At 48.9% G+C, this 21,775-nt stretch overlaps 1 protein-coding gene across 1 annotated transcript in view; it reads right to left on the reverse strand.

Annotated features, from left to right (window-relative positions):
• The window catches only part of LOC308676037 (DNA-directed RNA polymerase II subunit RPB1-like), a 40,479-nt gene that overhangs the window by 15,528 nt on the left and 3,176 nt on the right, over positions 1-21,775 (reverse strand). Inside the window, exons 2-13 of the mRNA XM_081341747.1 lie at positions 21,112-21,244; positions 20,892-21,028; positions 18,205-18,378; positions 13,989-14,270; positions 12,811-12,972; positions 10,675-10,895; positions 9,292-9,424; positions 8,332-8,456; positions 6,716-6,926; positions 4,618-4,827; positions 3,680-3,848; positions 1,914-2,008 (exon numbers count right to left, since the gene is read on the reverse strand). Coding sequence (XP_081197873.1) covers positions 1,914-2,008; positions 3,680-3,848; positions 4,618-4,827; positions 6,716-6,926; positions 8,332-8,456; positions 9,292-9,424; positions 10,675-10,895; positions 12,811-12,972; positions 13,989-14,270; positions 18,205-18,378; positions 20,892-21,028; positions 21,112-21,244 — 2,052 coding nt within the window. The remainder of the gene's footprint in view (positions 1-1,913; positions 2,009-3,679; positions 3,849-4,617; positions 4,828-6,715; positions 6,927-8,331; positions 8,457-9,291; positions 9,425-10,674; positions 10,896-12,810; positions 12,973-13,988; positions 14,271-18,204; positions 18,379-20,891; positions 21,029-21,111; positions 21,245-21,775) is intronic.

Below are 21,775 nucleotides of genomic sequence, written 5' to 3' on the forward strand. Positions count from 1 at the left end.
TCCTTCCTCCCTCCCTCCCCCCTCCCTTCTTCCCATCTTTATTCCTTCCTTCCCCTTTCCATGTGTCTCTTCCCTTCCGCCCGCCTTCCCCTCTTCCTTCCCTTCCCTTCCTTCCTCCCCCCTTCCTTCTTCCTATTTTTATTCCTTCCTTCCCCTTTCCATGTATCTCCTCCCTTCCTTCCCCTTCCCATCTATTCCTTTCCTTCTCTTCCTCCCTCCCTCCTTCCCATCTCTATTCCTTTCTTTCCCTTCCTCCCTCCCCCTCCCTCCTTCTTCCCATCTTTATTCCTTCCTTTCCCTCCTTCCTTCCTTCTTCCTATTTTTATTCCTTCCTCCCCCCCCTTTCCATCTATCTCCTCTCTCTTCTTTCCCTTCCTCCCTCCCTCCTTCCCATCTCTATTCCTCCCCTTTCCCTGTATCTCCTTCCTTCTTTTCTTTCCTTCTTTTTAAAACAGCCCCCTCCCTCGCAGAGGGAGAGGTTTGTCCCCCACCCCTCCTTTCAACCTCCTCAAAATTTCCCCCAGGCACAGTCTGCCATTCTCTACTGGAGATTTCCTCACTATTCTGATTTTAACTTCTCAGGACAATTTATCCCGGTTTTTAAACTTTTTCAAAGGCAACATCAGGTTTTTGGAGACGGGTCCGGCTTCCTGCGGTCTCAAGGCCCAAGTAATAAGAGAAGGGAACATTTGTAGCTCCGGGCCGAACTGAGGGGTCCTCGGTGCTCTCTCAACAGCTGGCTGCTTTTCTCGCAGACGTTTCGTGACCCAAGTAAGTAGCGTCATCAGCGCTAGAAGGGAGTGAGGTTAACCAGCATTGCTGTTCCCTAGTTGGGTCCTTTAGGCTTTGGCAGATGATGCCACTCTAGTGGCAGAAAGTGAAGAAGAACTAAAGAGCCTCGTGTTGCGGGTGAAGGAGAGTGCAAAAGTTGGCTTGAAACTCAACATTAAGAAAACCAAGATCATGGCATCCGGCCCTCTCAATTCCTGGCCAATAGATGGGGAAGAAATGGAGGTAGGGACAGATTTTATTTTCCTGGGCTCCAAGATCACCGCAGACGGGGACTGTAGCCAAGAAATTAAAAGACGCTTGCTCCTGTGGAGGAAAGCCATGGCAAATCTAGACAGCACACTAAAAAGCAGAGACATCACCCTGTCAACAAAAGTGCGTATAGTCAAGGCTATGGTCTTCCCAGTTGCAATGTATGGCAGTGAAAGCTGGACCATAAGAAAGGCTGAGCGCCAAAGAATTGAGGCCTTTGAACTCTGGTGCTGGAGAAGACTCCTGCGAGTCCCTTGGACTGCAAGGCGATCAAACCGGTCAGTCCTAGAGGAGATCAACCCTGACTGCTCTTTAGATGGCCAGATCCTGAAGCTGAAACTCAAATACTTTGTCCCCCTAATGAGAAGGAAGGACTCACTGGAGAAGAGCCTAATGCTGGGAAAGGCTGAGGGCAAGAGAAGAAGGGGACGACAGAGAAGGAGGTGGCTGGATGGAGTCCCTGAAGCAGGAGGCATGAGCCTAAATGGACTCCAGAAGATGGTGAAGGACAGGAAGTCCTGGAGGAACGTGGTCCATGGGGTCACGATGGGTCGGACACGACTTCGCAACTAACAACAACAGTTGGGTCCTAAAATGGCTGCAAACAACCGACTCAGCTCAGACAGTGCCAAGGACCCAACGGTGCTCCTCTTCCTCCCCTCCGCAAACCTCACCCCCTTCCAGAATTGATGACGTTACCTAGTTGGGTCACGAAACGTCTGCAAGGAAACCAGCCGGATGAGAGAGCACGAAGGACCCCCACAAGGAACAAAGCTTTCCCTTTGCAAGGGGACCCGGCACCCGGGTCCCGGCATCCAACCCACCTCTTATCAGCCTCCCAGATCCGGGGGTCTTCGCAGCTTGCCCCCTACCTCAATCACATCCTGTTTGGCTTTCTTGATAGTGTTCTGGATGTCCTGGTAGGTCTTGGCATCAGCGATGGAGTCCCCAATGCCAATGGTGTGTCCTAGGAAAGGAGAGGAGCGGTCATTTGCAGGCCGGCCGGAAAAAAACAACCACCCCAACGAGCATTCGCCTCCCTTAAGCGCTGTTGGGTCCTTGGCACAGCCTGAGCTGGGTTGTTTATTTGCGTACATTTTATGACCCAACTAGATAGATAGATAGATAGATAAATAGATAGATAGATAGATAGATAGATAGATAGATAGATAGATAGATAGATAGATAGATAGATAGATAGATATAGACAGACACAGACAGACAGACAGACAGACAGATAGATAGATAGATAGATAGATAGATAGATAGATAGATAGATAGATAGATAGACAGATATAAAGAGAGAGAGAGAAGAGAGAGAGATAGCATTAGATGTTAGGTTGGTAGGTAGATGGATAGGCAGATAAATAGGTAGGTAGAGATTGAATTAGACAGACAGACAGATGGATAGATGAGACAGACAGACAGACAGACAGATAGATAGATAGATAGATAGATAGATAGATAGATAGATAGATAGATAGATAGATAGATAGATAGATAGATAGATATAAAGAGAGAGAGAGAAGAGAGAGATAGCATTAGATGTTAGGTTGGTAGGTAGATGGATAGGCAGATAAATAGGTAGGTAGAGATTGAATTAGACAGACAGATAGATGAGATAGATAGATAGATAGATAGATAGATAGATAGATAGATAGATAGATAGATAGATAGATAGATAGATAGATAGATAGATAGATAGATAGATAGATAGAAACAATTAGAGAGAGGGAGATAGCATTAGATGTTAGGTAGGTAGATGGATAGGCAGATAGATAAATAGGTAGAGATTGAATTAGAATTAGACAGACAAAAACAGACAGACAGACATGATGGATAGATCACACACACACACACACACACACACACACACACACACACACAGAGCGATAGCATTAGATGTTAGGTAGGCAGATGGATAGGCAGATAAATAGGTAAGTAGAGATTGAATTAGACGACAGACAGGATGGTTAAATGAGACAGATATAAAGAAAGAGAGATGAGAGAGATATACAGCATTAGAAGTTAGGTAGGTAGACGGATAGGCAGACAGGTAAGTAGAGATTGAAAGAATTAGACGGCAGATGATGGATACATGAGACATAAAGATAGAGAGAGAGCATTAGGTAGGTAGGTATATGGATAGGTGGATAGGCAGATGAATAGATAGGTAGAGGTTGAATTAGAATTAGACGACAAAGACAGAGATGATGGATAGATGAGACAAATATTAAAGATAGATAGATAGATAGATAGATAGATAGATAGATAGATAGATAGATAGATAGATAGATAGATAGATAGATAGATAGATAAATAAAATAGATATAGGTACATATATAATATAGATAACATAGATACATAGATAGACGATAGATACATAGATAATAAGGGATAAGATACAGATACATAGATAGATAAGATAGATGATACATAGATACATAGATAGATAGATAAAATGTCTTTGGATTCTCAGCAAAATATCCCATGTGATACAAAGATGGCCCCCCTTAACACCCCCCCCCTGGTGACGTGAGCACAGCCAAAAGCAGCAGCCCTCTTTTCCCAGGAATGCCCGGGACGCTTCCCCAAATGCTTGGGGCGGGGGTGGGGGGGAAGTGCCAGCCACCCTCACCTTCGATCAGCAGCCAGTTGTTGATGACCGTCTGGATGTTGCTGTAGAAGAGGCGGGTGACGTCGTGGCCCATCTCCAGGTAGGAGATGTGGACCAGGGAGCCAGCCGAGGTGCCCAGGGATTTCTTGCACAAGATGCCCATGATCAGCTCTCCGTTCTCCACAATGACCTGGGGGTTGGGAGTGGTTTGGAGCCAAGTCTTGCCCTCCATCCAAAGGCTGCAGGATGGCGGGCTGAGGCGACATCCCCTCCGCCCCAAGCTACGTTCCCAGCAGGGCTACCCCAAAAACCAGTTCACCAGCCATCCCAAAGGTGCTTTTTCAGGAGGCAACTGGACTTTCTTCGTTTTTTTCTTTGAAGAGGTTTCGCTTCTCTTCCCGGAAGGTTCCTCAGGTTCTGACCGAATGGTGGGTTTGCCTGTGTCCTCTTGGGTCACCTGAGTGGTGCAAATGGGTGTGGGAGCCTTCTGCCTGCAGGATGTTTTTTCTGCCCCTGTCCCTGTAGCTCCACACCCATTTGTACTGCTCAGGTGAGTCTGAGGACACAGGTAAACCTCCAGGTGGCCTCAACGGCTCTCTAAAAGAAGGCAAAGGAGCAGCTGTCTGCAAGGAGGATAAATCTTTCCACTCTCCCCCCACCATCCAGTCAGAACCTGAGGAAGCTTCTGGGATGAGAAGCAAAACCTCTTCAAAGAAAAAAACAAACAACAGGAAAATCCAGTTCCCTCCTGGAAAAAAAAACCCCACTCCGGGGACAACCTTGACTTGGAGGACGGAGAATAATCCCCCGCAGACATTTTACCCTCCAGCCATCCTCCATCAACCCTGGTGGGGCCAAGCGCTTCCAAGAGGTTGGGGTTTTTTTGTAGATTTTTTTCACCATTGGAAAGACGTGCACACCCACCCCCCCACCCCCCGGTTCCCAGCAATCGGGCCTACCTTGGTGTCTCCCGGAGAGATGTGCTTGTACGGGCCGCTGTCTTCGTCGTCCGGATGGGTGCTGTGAGTCCGGACGCAGTTGATGTGTCCCGGAATGATCAAGGAGAAGATCTGCTTGCCGGTCCAGAGCGGACGAGGTTTGAGGATGGCCGGTTGGGGCACTTTACCATCCCAGGTGGACAGGAACATCAGCAGGTTCATCACTTCTCCCTGGGAAGGAAAGGGGGGTGGGTGGGGTGGGGTGGGGGGAGTTAGGGGCAGGAAGGGAGAAGCAGACCAGGGTCAGAATCCACGTCCTCCTGTCTTCCACGCTAACTCTGAGGCAGAGGTGGGCAACTTGGACGACCTGCGGGACTTCCAACGGCCAGAATTCCCGAGCCGGCAAGGTTGAACGGTCCTTAAAGGAACGCGCCAACGCTGCTAACCTCGGATGGTCTTGCTCCGACAACCGATGGAGATGCAGACATTTTCCTTCTAGTGTTTTTACTCTTTAAAAAGTTACGAGCAGGGATGGCGAACCTTTGAGAGACCGAGTGCCCAAACTGCAACCCAAAACCCACTTACGTACCATCGGGTGGGCGTGGCCCATTGGGTGGGCGTTGGCTGCGGCGGTAACGGCAGACTGGGCGGGACTAAAAAGTTCAATCAATTCCAACTTTGAGAGATTTCCCCCCCCCCGCGAGAAGTTGAAACTGATTGATCGATTGAAACTTTTTGGGTTTTTGGCACACGGCGGCGGAGGCCTAAAGCAAAAAGGTTTTATAAAACCCAGCTGAAGGCCTAGGACTGGGGCGACGGCATGCGTGCCCACAGAGAGGGCTTCACGAGCCACCTGTGGCACACGTGCCATAGGTTCACCACCACGGAGTTAGATGATACTGGGGGTGGGGGGGGGAGAGGAATGTGCATGAGAGTTTAGCTAGACATAACCATGCTGGACCTAGCGTGAGAACCAAGGTTATTGAAATAAGAGATGATAGGAAACGGCGGGCTGGAGAACTGGAGGGAGAGAATGTGATTTATGACTGTTAATTATTAGAGGAGGGAATGGCGCTAGATCAGGGGTGTCAAACTCAATTTTATTGAGGGCCACATAAGCATTGCGGTTGCCCTCGGGGGGGGCGGGGGGGTATGGCCAGGGTGGGCGCGGCCTACTGGGTGGGCGCAGCTGGAGTGCGTATGGCCTACTGGGTGGGCATGGCCAGCTCTACATCATTGGCATCAAGGGTGCCTATGGGGGCCTGGGCAGGAGTGGGACAGATCTGGGGGTCTCTGGCAGAAGGAGGGTCTCTGGGCCAGGGCCAAGGCAGCAGGGACCATTCCCTCACTGTTTCCAGGATGGCTTCGGGGGCCACATGAAACCACTTCGTGGGCCGGATCTGGCCCCCGGGCCTTGTGTTTGACATGTCTGCGCTAGATAGTATGTGATCCGATTTTGGCTTCACCTATGTACATGCCGATGCTCTGCTACTCGAATAAAGATTCTTTAAGGAAAACAATGCCTCAAAGTCCTTTGAAGAGTTTCATCTGTCGGAAGCAGGACAGAATGGTTTTCAACACGTAGTTGCCCCCCCTCTGCTCCAGCTCCCGTTCAAACGCACCAGTCCTTAACACGGGCAGTCTTCGACTTACAAGGTTTTTTTTTTAGGGACCGTCCCAAGTTACTGGAAAAAAAGGGACTCGGGACGGTTTTTTTTTCATTCTTACAACAGGTCCCGGGATCAAAATTCAGAGGCTCGGCAACCGACTCGTCTTTACGACGGTCGCAGCGTCCCGGGATTCCCCTTTTCGCAACCTTCCGACCGGCGAAGTCAACGGGGAAGCCGGATCCACTTCGCCGCCAGGGAACTTTAACTTAATCGCTACAGCCATTTGCTTTAAAAAAAAATGGAGGCGAGCAAGGTCGCAAAACGGGGCAAGATTTACTTTAACAACCTGTCTGGCTTAGCGAGCGAAATCTGGGGCTCCGCTGACCCGTCCGTAAGTCACTGGGCCTTATGTCGTAAGTCGAAGACTGTCTGTAAATTGAGGAAAGAGTAACCAGGGTTTCCTTTCGCTCAAGAAACGGGTGGGGGGGGGGAAACAGAGGGACCCTTACCCTCTCCAAGAAGACGTCTCTCTTGGTGAACTTGCGGACGGCCGTCAGCGTGTCCTGCACGATGCCCATGACGGGCCTGTTGGACTGAGGCGTGACGATCATCCGGGGGACCATGGCCAGCTCCTGGATCTCCGCCCGGGTCTCCAGCGACTGGGGCAGGTGGAGGTTCATCTCGTCGCCGTCAAAGTCGGCGTTGTAGGGGGTGGTGACGCTGAGGGGGCAAAAGAAGAGCGTCCGTCAGGATAGGGGGAAGCCAGGGGTTTGGCCCGTTTGCAAAGACGAGGCCGCGGGAGGAGGAGAGCCAAGCCGGATGGGAGCCAGCTCTGGAGGAAGGGTCTGGGGGTGACAAGGTGGCCTTGCACAACGCGGAGGTGAAAGGTTATGACTCCCATCCCGGTCGATCCTTGCAAAAAGACACACGGCCCAAGCGGTGCTGCGTCTTAACACTGAACTCGGAGGTCCCGGGTGCTCTCCGAGCTGGGCGGTTTCCTTGCAGATGTTTCATGACCCAACTAGGGGACATTGTGAAGGAAGGAAGGAAGGAAGGAAGGAAGGAAGGAAGGAAGGAAGGAAGGAAGGAAGGAAGGAAGGAAAGAAAGAAAGAAAGAAAGAAAGAAAGAAAGAAAGAAAGAAAGAAAGAAAGAAAGAAAGAAAGAAAGAAAGAAAGAAAGAAGGAAGGAAGGAAGGAAGGAAGGAAGGAAGGAAGGAAGGAAGGAAGGAAAGAAAGAAAGAAAGAAAGAAAGAGACTGACTGACTGTGGGGTCCTTGGTGCTCTCTGAGCTGGGTGGTTTCCTTGCAGATGTTTCATGACCCAACTAGGGGACATCGTCAGGGAAGGAAGGAAGGAAGGAAGGAAGGAAGGAAGGAAGGAAGGAAAGAAAGAAAGAAAGAAAGAAAGAAAGAAAGAAAGAAAGAAAGAAAGAAAGAAAGAAAGAAAGGAAGGAAGGAAGGACTGACTGTGGGGTCCTTGGTGCTCTCTGAGCTGGGCGGTTTCCTTGCAGACGTTTCACGACCCGACTAGGTAGCATTATCAGGGCTAAATGGGGGATTAGGGTTTTTGCCCAGTTTCTATACAGAGATTTCCCCTTGGTGGGAGTTTTCTGTAGTAAACTTTACTCCACTCCAGGAAATGCCAATTCAGACAATCAAACAATACCGTGTATCCCTGAAAATAAGACTTCGTTTCTTTTTCTTTCTTTTTCTCTTTCTTTCTTCCCTTCCTTCTTTCTTTTTCTTTGTCTTTCTTTTATCTATCTATCTATCTATCTATCTATCTATCTATCTATCTATCTATCTACCTACCTACCTACCTACCTACCTACCTACCTATCTATCTATCTATCTATCTATCATCTGCCTCCAAATAGGCACGAAAACTAGCTGGTTGACTTTGGGCCCCATCACCAGGAGGCAGCGAGTTCTAGTCCTGCCTTAGGCACAAAAACCTCTCTCTCCCTGCCTCCCTCCCTCCCTCCCTCCCTCCCTCCCTCTCTGCTACCTGGAGTCATCGTAAGAACAATGGTGGGACACAAAGAGGTGCATAAACGCAAATAAATAAGATTCTCCTCTGAAAACGGCTGAGAAGGGAAGGAAGCGGAGCGGTTCACAAGGCCAACCTGAGATTCAGCCGGAATGTGGACCAGGGCAGGATACGGACTCGGTGGCCCATCATGGACATTTTGTGCAGTGTGGGTTGCCGGTTAAAAATGACGATGTCCCCGTCGCACATGTGTCGCTCCACCTGGGAAGGAAGCTCAGCGGTTGAGCCGGAAAGACGGAGGGAGAGAGAAATCCACAGGGCAAATGCAGGGCAAAGGACCCCCCCACACACACACCACCAAAAAAATAATAAAATAAAATAAAACCCACCCCAACGCTGTGCTTGATCGGCCAAAGGAAGCGAAAGGACAAGACAAACTTAACCATTTGCCAAGGTTTGCAGAACGTTGTGGGTTTGTTTTTTTTGTCCTTCTTTAAAAAGGGTGCGTACACGTAGTCCTCGGCTTACGACCGTTCGGTTAGTAACTGTTCAAAGTTACAAGAAGCGACTTATGACCGGTCCCCCATACTTATGACCGACACGGCATCCCTACTACGGTCGTGGGATCCAAATTTAGGTGCTTTGGCACAACCGGCATGTATTCACACATCGGTTGCAGCGTCCCAGGAGGGTGGGGGGTGGGGGGGCCAGGCTGCATGATCCCCACTCATGACCTCCCCAGGTAGCTTCCCATAAGCAGAGTCAACGGGGCAAGCTGGATCTGCTTAACGACTGCGTCGTTCACCGCGGCGATTCGCTTAACCGCCTTGGCAAAAAAAAAAGGAAGGTCGTAAAACAGGAGCGCGACTCCCTTTGGCTTGTTTAGCAAACAGAAACTCGGTCATTAAACCGAGGACTACCTGTAGCCTTTTGTACAATCCCGCGCTGCCTAAGCAGAGTTTAAGATCCGTCCCTCCCGTTTCCTTGGGCGCCGTTACCTCGGTTCACCCCAAAGGACCTGGGAGTTAGGGACACCCCCCCTCTGCCCCACTGGGACCAGTCCCGTTCCCCCCCCCATTTTCCCAGCAGGACGAACCTTGTACCCGATCTGCAAGTGGAGATCGCTGGACTTGGGGTGGAAGCGGAGATCAATCCTGTCCCCATTGTGCCGGATGATGTACTTGGCTCCGGGATACTGACTGTTCCCTCGGCTCACCAGCTCCTGCAGCCTGGGGGGAGGGGGGTGTTTGTTAAAGGGGGGGGCATCTTCGTATCACATGGGATATTTTGCTGAGAATCCAAAGACATTTTATCTATCTATCTATCTATCTATCTATCTATCTATCTATCTATCTATCTATCTATCTATCTATCTATCTATATCTATCCGTCTATCTATCTATCTATCATCTATCTATCTATCTATCTATCTATCTATCTATCTATCTATCTATCTATCTATCTTTTATATATCTATCTTATATCTATCTTTATATCTGTCTCATCTATCCATCATGTCTTTGTCATCTAATTCTAATTCAAGCTCTACCTACCTATTCATCTGCCTATCCACCTATCCATCTACCTACCTAATACTCTCTCTGTCTCATGTATCCATCATCTGCCGTCTAATTCTTTCAATCTCTACTTACCTGTCTGCCTATCCATCTACCTAACATCTAATGCTGTATCTCTCTCATCTTTCTTCATATCTGTCTCATTTATCCATCCTGTCTGTCGTCTAATTCTAATTCAATCTCTACCTATTTATCTGCCTATCCATGTACCTAACATCTAATGCTATCTCTCTCTCTGTGTGTGATCTATCCATCATCTGTCTGTTTTTGCCCGTCTAATTCTAATTCAATCTCTACCTATTTATCTATCTGCCTATCCATCTACCTACCTAACATCTAATGCTGTGTGTGTGTGTGTGTGTGATCTATCCATCCTCTGTCTGTTTTTGTCCATCTAATTCTAATTCAATCTGTACCTATTTATCTATCTGCCTATCCATCTACCTACCTAATATCTAATGCTATCTGTGTGTGTGTGTGTGTGTGTGTGTGTGTGTGAGATCTATCCATCCTGTCTGTTTTTGTCCGTCTAATTCTAATTCAATCTCTATTTATCTATCTGCCTATCCATCTACCTACCTAACATCTAATGCTATCTCTCATCCATCTCTCATCTATCTATCTCTACATCTACATCTACGTATCTATATCTATGTATCTATATGTATATGTGTATATATCTATATATGTATGTAAGTATATATACATCTCTCTCTCTGTTTCATCTATCCATCCTCTGTCTGTCTGTCTGTCTGTCTCTCTCTTTCTGTCTAATTCTAATTAGACGGTCAAAGAGACAGCCAAGACCAGCAAGAGCCGCTCTGTGTGTGTGTGTGTGTGTGTGTGTGTGTGTTTGTGTGTGTCTTGGGGGGGCATCCCCGGCCTTGAGACTCGGCCCTCACCTGTCAATGTTGAAAGGCGCCACGATCTCCGCAAAGGTCATGTTGGCGGCGATGGAGCGGGGCACGCCCACCTGGTCGATGGAGAGGTTGGGGTCCGGGGTGATGACCGTCCGGGCGGAGAAGTCCACTCGCTTGCCCATTAGGTTCCCCCGGACTCGGCCTTCCTTCCCCTTCAGACGCTGCTTCAAGGACTTCAGAGGCCGGCCGGATTTTTGCATCGCCTGCAAGGGGGGGGGAAGGGGCGAAGGCAAGCGCGGGGATCAGGACCCTCTCGGCACGCCGAGAAGTTTAAAAAAAGAAAAAAAAATACTCCGGGCTTTGGGGGAAGGGGACAACATGGCAGCAGGTGGGATTTTAAGACCCCTCTCTCTCTCGCTTCACGGCCCTTTCCTGGAAAGGAGTGTGTGTGTGGGGGGGGGTGTCCCATCGTCCCCGTGGAAATCGGCTCGCCCCCCCCCCCCGCTTTGACCCTCTTCCAAAGAGCTCCAAACACAGGGATTTGCGCAAGGGGCCTGGAGACCCCAGGCTGACATGGAGGCCATCAAGTGGTTGGTGGGATTGCGGTCCCCGGGGAAGTGGGGGTGGGGTCACCAACGCTCGCCACTGAGTGAGTCGGGCAGCCCCTTTTTTTTTCTTTTCTTAATAAATTAATGTGTTCAGGGAAAGACCCTCGCAATGTTGAAATATAGAGGGTCAAACTCAATTAGCAGCTTAAGATCACAACATCTAAACCAGGGCTCTTCAAACCTTACCCTTGGATGACTCGGGGACTTCGACTCCCAGAATTCCTCAGCCAGGCTGGGAAGTTTGAAGACCCCTGATCTAGACTCTTGTCCAGGTAAGGTGGGATTGTGTGTCCCCCCCCGCTTGGACACTGGAGAGGAAGGGAAGGGAAGGTCCGAGACGAAGTCTTTTGCCAATAAACCAGTGTTTCTCAACCTTAAAGATGGGGGGACTCCCAACTCCCAGCATTCCCCAGCCAGCTTTTTCCCCACTTTGCTGAAGGCAAGATATATTACGTTGACCACGTTCCCGACGTCTATTAAGAAAGTTGTTGTTGTTAGCTGCGAAGTCGTGTCCGACCCCTCGCAACCCCACGGACAACGTTCCTCCAGGCCTTCCTGTCCTCTACCATCTTCTGGAGTCCATTTAAGCTCACGCCTCCTGCTTCAGTGACTCCATCCAGCCACCTCATTCTCTGTCGTCCCCTTCTTCTATTGCCCTCAACCTTTCCCAGCATTAGGCTCTTCTCCAGTGAGTCCTTCCTTCTCATTAGGTGGCCAAAGCATTTGAGTTTTAGCTTCAGGATCTGGCCTTCTAAAGAGCAGTCAGGGTTGATCTCCTCTAGGACTGACCGGTTTGATCGCCTTGCAGTCCAAGGGACTCGCTGGAGTCTTCTCCAGCACCAGAGTTCAAAGGCCTCAATTCTTTGGCGCTCGGCCTTTCTTATGGTCCAACTTTCACTGCCCTACATTGCAACTGGGAAGACCATAGCCTTGACTATACGCACTTTTGTTGGCAGGGTGATGTCTCTGCTTTTTAGTGTGCTGTCTAGATTTGCCATGGCTTTCCTCCCCAGGAGCGTCTTTTAATTTCTTGGCTACAGTTCCCGTCTGCGGTGATCTTGGAGCCCAGGAAAATAAAATCTGTCCCTACCTCCATTTCTTCCCCATCTATTTGCCAGGAATTGAGAGGGCCGGATGCCATGATCTTGGTTTTCTTAATGTTGAGTTTCAACCCAACTTTTGCACTCTCCTTCTTCACCCGCAACAAGAGGCTCTTTAGTTCTTCTTCACTTTCTGCCACTAGAAAGTTACCCAGTCAAAATGGCAATAAAGGTAATCTAGCTAGCTTTGGTCTTCTTGTCCTAGCCTTGCTGGCTGGGGAATTCTGGGAACTGAGGTCCATAAGTCTTTCGGCGGCTTAGCTTAACCTGGCCTTCGCCCCATCTGATGTCCTGCAGATGTGCGAGGACTACAATCGCAAGGAACCACCACGTGGGCTGGAGAATCCTGGGAGCTGAAGTCCACCCATCTGTCCTGTGGTTGCTCTCAGGTATGGGGACCAGATGCCTGGAGATCGGGGAGGAAAACTCCTCAAGGGCTCCTCCTGCCCCCCCACCCTTCGGCCACTTACCCTGGGCAGCCCGGGCAGCTCGTTGTCCACCATGGTGGCCACATGGAACTGGAGGAGCTTGACGTCTTCCGCGATGACGTGAGCGGCCGCCCCATTCTGCTCGTTCCGCCGCAGCTGGTTGTTGATTTTCACAATGTCGGCCAGCTTGTGAGTCAAGTCATCCTAGGGGAAGGAGAAAAGGGGGGGGGTCAGCATCTAGGTTAGACAAAATAAGTGTGCCCCCCCCGCCCCACAAACAAGACCCCTGGCAGCTTGGAGGGATGTTCAACCGATCTAGGACCAATTGCCTCCAGAGGTTGCGGGTGCTCCAACACTGGAGGTTTTAAAGAAGATTGGACAGCCCTTTTGTCTGAAATGGCATACGGTCTCCTGTTTGGGCAGGGGGTTGGACTAGATGACCTCTAAGGTCCTTTTCTCCTCTCCTCTTCTACCCTACTCTATTCTGTATTTTATTATTCTGTTCTGTATTATTCTATTCTATTCCTGTATTTTATTACTCTATTCTATTTTGTATTTTAATATTCTATTCCATTCTCTATTATTTTATTCTATTTTGTATTTTATTATTCTATTCTATTATTCTCTATTCTATTCTGTATTTTGTTATTCTATTCTGTATTATTCTATTCTATTCTATTCCTGTATTTTATTACTCTATTCTATTTTGTATTTTAATATTCTATTCCATTCTCTATTATTTTATTCTATTCTATTTTGTATTTTATTATTCTATTCTATTATTCTCTATTCTATTCTGTATTTTGTTATTTTATTCTGTATTATTCTATTCTATTTTATTCTATTGTATTTTATTCTATTCTATATTCCATTCTATTCCTGTATATTATTATATTTTGTATTTTGATATTCTAGTCTATTCTACTCAATCCATTCTCTATTACTTTATTCTATTTTGTATATTATCATTCTTTATTCTATTATTCTCTACTCTACTTTGTATTTTTTATTCTATTCTGTATTTGTTACTCTATTCTATTCTGTATTTTGTTACTCTATTCCTATTTCCATTCCATTCCATTCCATTCCATTCTGTATTTTATTATTCTCTATTCTATTCTACCCAGGCCTGCTGCTGTGAATTCGGTACTGGGTTTGGGTTCAAAGCACGCCTCCCCAACCCCCCCCACCCCTCCCCGGGCCGAGCCACCCGCAGGCACCTGATTCCTGGCCGAGCCTTGCATGACGACGGCCGGCCTGACGGAGAGCGGCGGGACGGGCAGCACGGTGCAGATCATCCACTCCGGCCGGGCGTACTTGGGGTCCATGCCCAAGATGAAGCATTCCTCGTCCGAGATCCGCTTGAAGATCTCGTGGACCCGCTCGGGGCTCAGCAGGATCTTCTTCTCCTGCGAGTCCTCGTTCACGTGCTTCCACTCAGCGTACAGCTCCAGGCCCGAGCGGCGGATCCTGGGCTGGTAGCGCCCGCAGCCCCCGTGGCCCTGGAGGGAGGGAAGGAGGCGTCACTGGGGGGTGGGGGGTCGTGCAAAAAAAAAAAAAAGCTCAGTCCGGGACACTATCGGGCTTTTATTTCCCACCCCCACCCCTTCGCTGTTGTTTGCAAAATACCTCAAAGGCGGCAAACATGCCTCCTTCCTCCGCCCATTTTCCCCAGTTCGGTCCAGCACTGAAAGCGCCAGGCAAGAAGAGACCAGGAGAGGGTGAGTTCTAGTCCCACTTTAGGGACGGAAGCTGGCTGGGTTCTTTTGCGCCAATCACCAGGAGATGGTGAGTTCTAGTCCTGCCTGAGCCATGAAAGCTGACTGGGTGCCTTTGCGCCAATCACTAGAAGATGGTGAGTTCTAGTTCTATTCTTAGCCACGAAAGCTGGCTGGGTGTGTTTGGGCCAATCACTAGGTGATGATGAGTTCTAGTCCTGCCTTAGCCATGAAAGCTGGCTGGGTACTTTTGCGCCAATCACCAGATGATGATGAGTTCTAGTCCTGCCTGAGCCACGAAAGCTGACTGGGTGCCTTTGCGCCAATCACTAGAAGATGGTGAGTTCTAGTTCTATTCTTAGCCACGAATGCTGGCTGGGTGCCTTTGGGCCAATCACTAGGTGATGATGAGTTCTAGTCCTGCCTTAGCCATGAAAGCTGGCTGGGTACTTTTGCGCCAATCACCAGGAGTTGATGAGTTCTAGTCCTGCCTTAGCCACGAAAGCTGGTTGGGTGATTTTGGTCCAGGCAATTCTCTCTCGGTCCAACCTGTCTCACAGGGTTGTCATCGTGGGGAAAATAGGAGAAAAAAAGATTAGGTCTGTACACTGCTTTCTTTATGGGAATAATACGGGCCAGATAAAATAAATATGAAAAACAAAAGGTAACTGGGTCCCTCACCACCAGGAGAGCCTTCAGCACAGAACTGAAATTGATCCCAGTAGCCATGCTCTACTCTCTTGAAATTTATATTTCCCTTTGAGAAAACATTTCTCTATTTTTTTTTCTTTCTTCTGGGTGATCACTCTTATTTTCATCCGAATAGTCTTTTAAGGGCTAGGCAAAGGAACATTAGCAAACGGTGTAACCCAGCTGAAATTCACTTTTCCATTACTACCTAATTGTGTGTGCCTTTTTTTTGTGCGTTGCCACAATGTTCCCTTCGTCTTTAAACAGGAAACCCCAATCAAGCCGGTTAGAGACTTTAGGCGAAATTCAGAAACAATTTTGTTTTAAAAAAAAACTCCTTTAGACTAAGAGCTTTCCGGGAACATATTTGTTTCTCTTGTTGTTGTTGTTGTTAGCTGCGAAGTCGTGTCTGACCCATCGCGACCCCATGGACCACGTTCCTCCAGGCCTTCCTGTCCTCCACCATCTTCTGGAGTCCATTTAGGCTCAAGATAGATGATAGATACATACATATATAGATACATAAAGTAGATGGAAGATGGATGGATGGACAGACAGATAGAAAAAGAGACACATAGGTAGAGGGAGAGATGATGGATAGACAGACAAATAAATAGATGTTGTTGTTAGCTGCGAAGTCGTGTCCGACCCATCGCGACCCCATGGACCACGTTCCTCCAGGCCTTCCTGTCCTCCACCATCTTCTGGAGTCCGTTTAAGCTCATGCCTCCTGCTTCAGTGACTCCGTTCAGCCACCTCCTTCTCTGTCGTCCCCTTCTTCTCTTGCCCTCAACCTTTCCCAGCATTAGGCTCTTCTCCAGTGAGTCCTTCCTTCTCATTAGGTGGCCAAAGTATTTGAGTTTCAGCTTCAGGATCTGGCCTTCTAAAGAGCAGTCAGGGTTGATCTCCTCTAGGACTGACCGATTTGATCGCCTTGCAGTCCAAGGGACTCGCAGGAGTCTTCTCCAGCACCAGAGTTCAAAGGCCTCAATTCTTTGGCGCTCGGCCTTTCTTATGGTCCAGCTTTCACAGCCATACAGTGCAACTGGGAAGACCACAGCCTTGACTATACGCACTTTTGTTGACAGGGTGATGTCTCTGCTTTTTAGTGTGCTGTCTAGATTTGCCATGGCTTTCCTCCCAAGGAGCAAGCGTCTTTTAATTTCTTGGCTACAGTCCCGTCTGCGGGGATCTTGGAGCCCAGGAAAATAAAATCTGTCCCTACCTCCATTTCTTCCCCATCTATTTGCCAGGAATTGAGAGGGCCGGATGCCATGATCTTGGTTTTCTTAATGTTTAGTTTCAACCCAAGTTTTGCACTCTCCTTCTTTACCCGCAACAAGAGGCCCTTTAGTTCCTCTTCACTTTCTGCCATTAGAGTATCATCTGCTTGTTTCTCTTAAGTGGGCATTAATTACATTAATTCAGAAGAAAATTAAGGAGGCACCATCAGCAGAATTACCACCGTCTGATCCTCCAAAGAAATTTGATGACAAAGAGAGAAAAAAACAGCCGTTAATGGGAGTTTTATTCTTGCTTCTGAACTGACAAATGCGGAGCATCCATTTGTCAAAACGAAAATGGCAAGTGGGACCCACGCACACAATATGACGAGATTCCCCTTGGAAGGTTAGCACGTTAGAAGTATCACAGGTATTGACGACTGTGTGTTAATTTCCCAGTGGAAACTCAGCCTTGCGAAGAGAAGCAGCTGTTTTCTCCCGGGCAACAGGCAGACGGGATCCAAGACTTGTTATTTCTGGCTCAGAATTGACCAAGCAAGATTGACATTTTCGTTATTTATTATCGAGGGAAAAATGTTCCGAGTCTAATCACTTCTGTACGGGCTCCTGCGATGGCAAATGCTGCAGAAAACCACTCAAAGGCTGAACGTCAATGTGAATCAATTTAATCTGGATCGGAATAAGGGCGTGCGCTTTTGGGGAGGAACTCTGGGATTTCCTGGGTTTGTTACAAAGCAAACATAATATTAAAGCCGGCTGGGAGACAGGAGACAGTGAGTTCTAGTCCCGCCTTAAGACATAAAAGCCAGCTGGGTGCCTTTGGCCCAATCACCAGGAGACGGTAAGTTCTAGTCCCGCCTTAAGACATAAAAGCCGGCTGGGTGCCTTTGGACCAATCACCAGGCGATGGTGAGTTCTAGTCCCGCCTTGAGACATAAAAGCCGGCTGGGTGCCTTTGGGCCAATCCCCAGGAAACGGTGAGTTCTAGTCCCTCCTTAGACATGAAACCCAGCTGGGTGCATTTGGGCCAATCACCAGGCGATGGTGAGTTCTAGTCCCGCCTTGAGACATAAAAGCCGGCTGGGTGCCTTTGGGCCAATCCCCAGGAGACGGTGAGTTCTAGTCCCTCCTTAGGCATGAAAGCCAGCTGGGTGCCTTTGGGCCAATCACCAGGCGACGGTGAGTTCTAGTCCCACCTTAAGACATAAAAGCCGGCTGGGTGCCTTTGGACCAATCCCCAGGAGACGGTGAGTTCTAGTCCCTCCTTAGGCATGAAAGCCAGATAGGTGACCTTGAGCCAGTTCTACCGTCTCAGCCCAGCCCAACTCCCAGGGTGGTTATTGTGGGGAAAATAGATAGATAGATAGATAGATAGATAGATAGATAGATAGATAGATAAGATAGATAGATAGATAGAGATATGCTGGGTCGAGGAATAAAGGCCGGATATAAATCATCAGGCTAGATTAGGAAAAGCCAATTCGAAAGAGGATCCGGAAAGTGACGGGCAATCCCGGGGGACCATCCGGTGTCAACCTAAGTTATTCCTCACTAAGCCTCAATTGGGTAACCCGGGGCACAAAAGATCTTGTAGAGAAGGAGAGGACACATAACAAACAATGCTAAAGTCCCCACAACCTCGGGACCAAATCCCCCCAAAAGGTTACCAAGCCGAGCAAAGACCAAGAGGGTTGGGATGTGTGTGTGTGTGTGTGTGTGTGTGTGTGTGTTTGGGGGGTGGGGTAAACTGACTTGGCCTTCCCCAGCCCGCCGGGGCTCCTCACCTTTTCCTTGGTGAGGTCCTCGTCGCCTTCAGGCTGCTCCACCCCAAATTTGTTGTCCATCTCTTCTCCTCCCTCGCAGATGTTCTTGCCCTTGCAGAGGTCGTAGACGTGGGTCAAGCGCTTCTTCGGCTGCCCTTTGGATTTGGCCAAGATGTCTTTGATCTTCGGGTTGTTCTGCCGGGGAAAGAAGGGAAAACTCACACACACACACACACACACAGGGGAAATGACTCTCCCCCCCCCAGCTCACAAGACGGGGCTCCGTGCCCTGCGCCCAGGGGACTTCGGGCAATCTCTGCCTTGTTTTATTCGTTAAAAAAAAAAAAAATTCAACTGGTGCAGAATGCGGCCGCGCGAGTTGTAATGGGGGTTTCCCGATACTCCCATGTAACACCTCTACTCCGCGAGCTGCATTGGCTTCCGGTTGCCCTCCGGGTGAAATTCAAGGTGCTGGTTATCACCTATAAAGCCCTACATGGCCTGGGTCCGGGTTATTTGAGGGAACACCTGCTGCCGGCATCAAACGCCCTTCGCCCAGTGCGCTCCCACAGGGAGGGTCTGCTCAGGGTTCCGCCGGTGAGAGATTGCCGGCGGGTGACACCCAGGGATAGGGCCTTCTCTGTGGGAGCGCCTGCCCTCTGGAACCAGCTGCCGGTGGAGCTGAGGACTGCCCCCGACCTCCGATCATTCCGCCGGGGCCTGAAGACCTGGCTCTTCGAGCTCTCGGGCCCAGACTGAGGAGGAATTTTTAATTTGGGGTTCTTTTTTAACTGACTACAGGGTTAATTTAATTTTTTTTTAATTTGGTTCCTAATTTTTGTATTTTGGATTTTTAATTCCCTGTAAACCGCCCTGAGTCCTCAGGGAATAGGGCGGTATATAAATACAATTAAATAAATAAATAAATAAATAAAAATGAAACCGGCTGCCCGTCTTACCTAAACAAGGTAATTCCGATACCTTGGGCTTACAATCTTAAAATTTAAAACAAACAACAAAAAAAACCCCTAAAAGACACAAACAAAACACAGGTAGTCCTCACGACCCCAGCAGAGCCCAAATTTTCCTCTGTTTCACCACCTTCCTTGCCCCCCTCGTTAAGCAAATCGCTGCAGTTGTTAAGTGAGCGAGCCCGTCGTTCAATGTATCCGACTTCCTTGCTTGTAAAGGAGGGTGCAAAAGGGGGTCATGTGACACACACATCCCCCCGTGATGCCACGACCGTCAGAAACATCAGTGTCCGAGCGTCTCAAATTTTGATCACGTGACCCTGGGGATGTTGCAACGGTCGTTAAGTGTGAAGAACCGTCGTAAGTCACTATTTCCCCCCCCCCAGGGTCGTCGTTTAACTTTGCACGGTCACGAGACAAACTGTTGTAAGTCAGGGACTATCTATGAAAGCAACCCAGCTGTATCCTGTGCGTGGCATAAACTTAAATTTACAGCTGATTTCAAATTTCTGATTTTTGATTCGCGTACGCCCAAACAGGGCCAGCCAAAGGACTGGGGTGGGGGTGGGGGGGCTATAAAACAGGCAGATCTGCTCTACGCTCTACTTTAGCCCCGACGTGCTAGTCGTTTCCGACTCTAGGGGCTGGTGCTCATCTCCGTTTCAAAGCCGAAGAGCCAGCGCTTGTCCGAGGACGTCTCCGTGGTCATGTGGCCGGCATGACTAGACGCCAAAGGCGCACGGAACGCTGTTACCTTCCCACCGGAGCGGTCCCTATTTTTCTACTTGCATTTTTACGTGCTTTCGAACTGCTAGGTTGGCAGAAGCTGGGACGAGTAACAGGCGCTCACTCTGCTACGCGGCACTCGGGATTCGACCCGCCAAACTGCCGATCTTCAGATCGACAAGCTCAGCGTCCTAACCCACTAGCACGCATGTGCGGGGGAACCTTTACCTTTACCTTTTTTTTACAGCTAGTCCTCAACTTACAACGGCTTGCTTAATGACCAAAGTTACAACAGCACTGAAAAATAGCGGCTTATGACCGTTTTTCACACTTAATGACCGTCACAGCATTCCCCCGTGTGGGGGTGTGTGTCACGTGATCTCCATTTGCCGCCTTCTGACGAGCAGAGTGAACGGGGAGTCCGGATTCACTTCAGAACTAACTTAAGCGGTGCAGTGATTCACTGAACGGTGGCCGTAAAATGGGGGGGGCAAAGCTCGCTTTAACAAACGCCTCGCTTAGCCGCAGAGATTTTGGGCTAAAGGCTAAAAATCTGAGGAAGTCTTAACCAGCAAGAAAAGTTTTGGATATTGTGGGGAAAAACACATTTTAAGTAAGAATGCAAACAGGATTTCCGACGAGGCAAGAAGATCAACGAAAAGCAGCTTTATATTGATGTGGTTATTACTTGCAGAAACGCGAGAAAAAATGTTTGCGTTTCATTTGGCATTTATTAGGGTTGGCCAAAGAGAATATTACGGGAAAAGGAGGAAATCGTGGAAAGCTATCATACGGACTATAGGATTCTATAAATTGTTATTGTTTTTTAAAATGTTAACCCAGACCACACGATGCTTTAACAAATATTAAGGCGCATGTTAAAAATCAATAAAAACATATGTAAAAATAAATAAATAAATAAAAATCCCAGACTTCAACTTTTCTGAAGCTCAGGATTCAGCCGCGTGTTTGTGTGTGTGTGTGTGTGTGTGTGTGTGTCTCGTCACTCACCGAATCGACCAGCAGTTTGGAGCAGAAGAAGCAAACGCATCGGAGGACTTTCATGGTTTTCCCCAAAAACCCAACGTGGAAGACCGGCTTGGCCAGCTCGATGTGGCCAAAATGGCCGGGACACTCCGTCATGTTGCCTGCCGGAGAGAAACGGAAGGTGGTGATGCCCGCCGGCCACGCCGAGCCTTCGGACAGGTGAGGGCGCAGCCAGGGTCCTCACCTGCACACGTCTGGCACCGCCCGGTCCTTTCGATGACCCCTTGGCGTGGGTCCATCAGCCCCCCCAGCTTGGGCCGACCGCCTTCGGTGGTCTCTGGATACCTGATGCCCGCTTCGGTCACCGACATCCGTTTCTGGAAATGCAAGCGAAGAGAGGGTGAGTGGCGGGCGCTGGGAAGGAAGGTCGGTCGGTTAAAAAGTATGAAGGCGCCACAAAACCGTGGCGACCCCAGCAAGGGGGGTTCATACTTAGGGGGAAGAAAAGATGCTAAGGGAAGGTGTTGATTCAGCTTGGCCTAGTCTAGGGCTAGGCCACCTTGGCTCTTTTATGACTCGTGGACTTCAACTCCCAGAATTCCTCAGCCAGTCAGGCTGAGGGAAAAGGGAGAGGTTTCCAAGCTGAGCCAGGCTGGCTCAGGAATTCTGGGAGTTGAAGTCCACGAGTCATAAAAGAGCCAAGGATGCCTACCCCTGGCCTAGGGGTTAAGGAAGCAGGCTAAAAACTGGGAGACTGGGAGTTCTAGTCCTGCCTTAGGCATGAAAACCGGTTGGGTGACTTTGGGCCAATCACCAGGCGATAAGAGAGTTCTAGTCCCGCCTTAGGCACAAAAGCCAGCCGGGTGACTTTGGGCCAATCACCAGGTGACGGAGAGTTCTAGCCCTGC

The sequence above is a fragment of the Vipera berus genome, assembly GCF_964194415.1.
Source record: "Vipera berus genome assembly, chromosome: W".
In the NCBI taxonomy this organism is placed as follows: Eukaryota; Metazoa; Chordata; class Lepidosauria; order Squamata; family Viperidae; genus Vipera; species Vipera berus.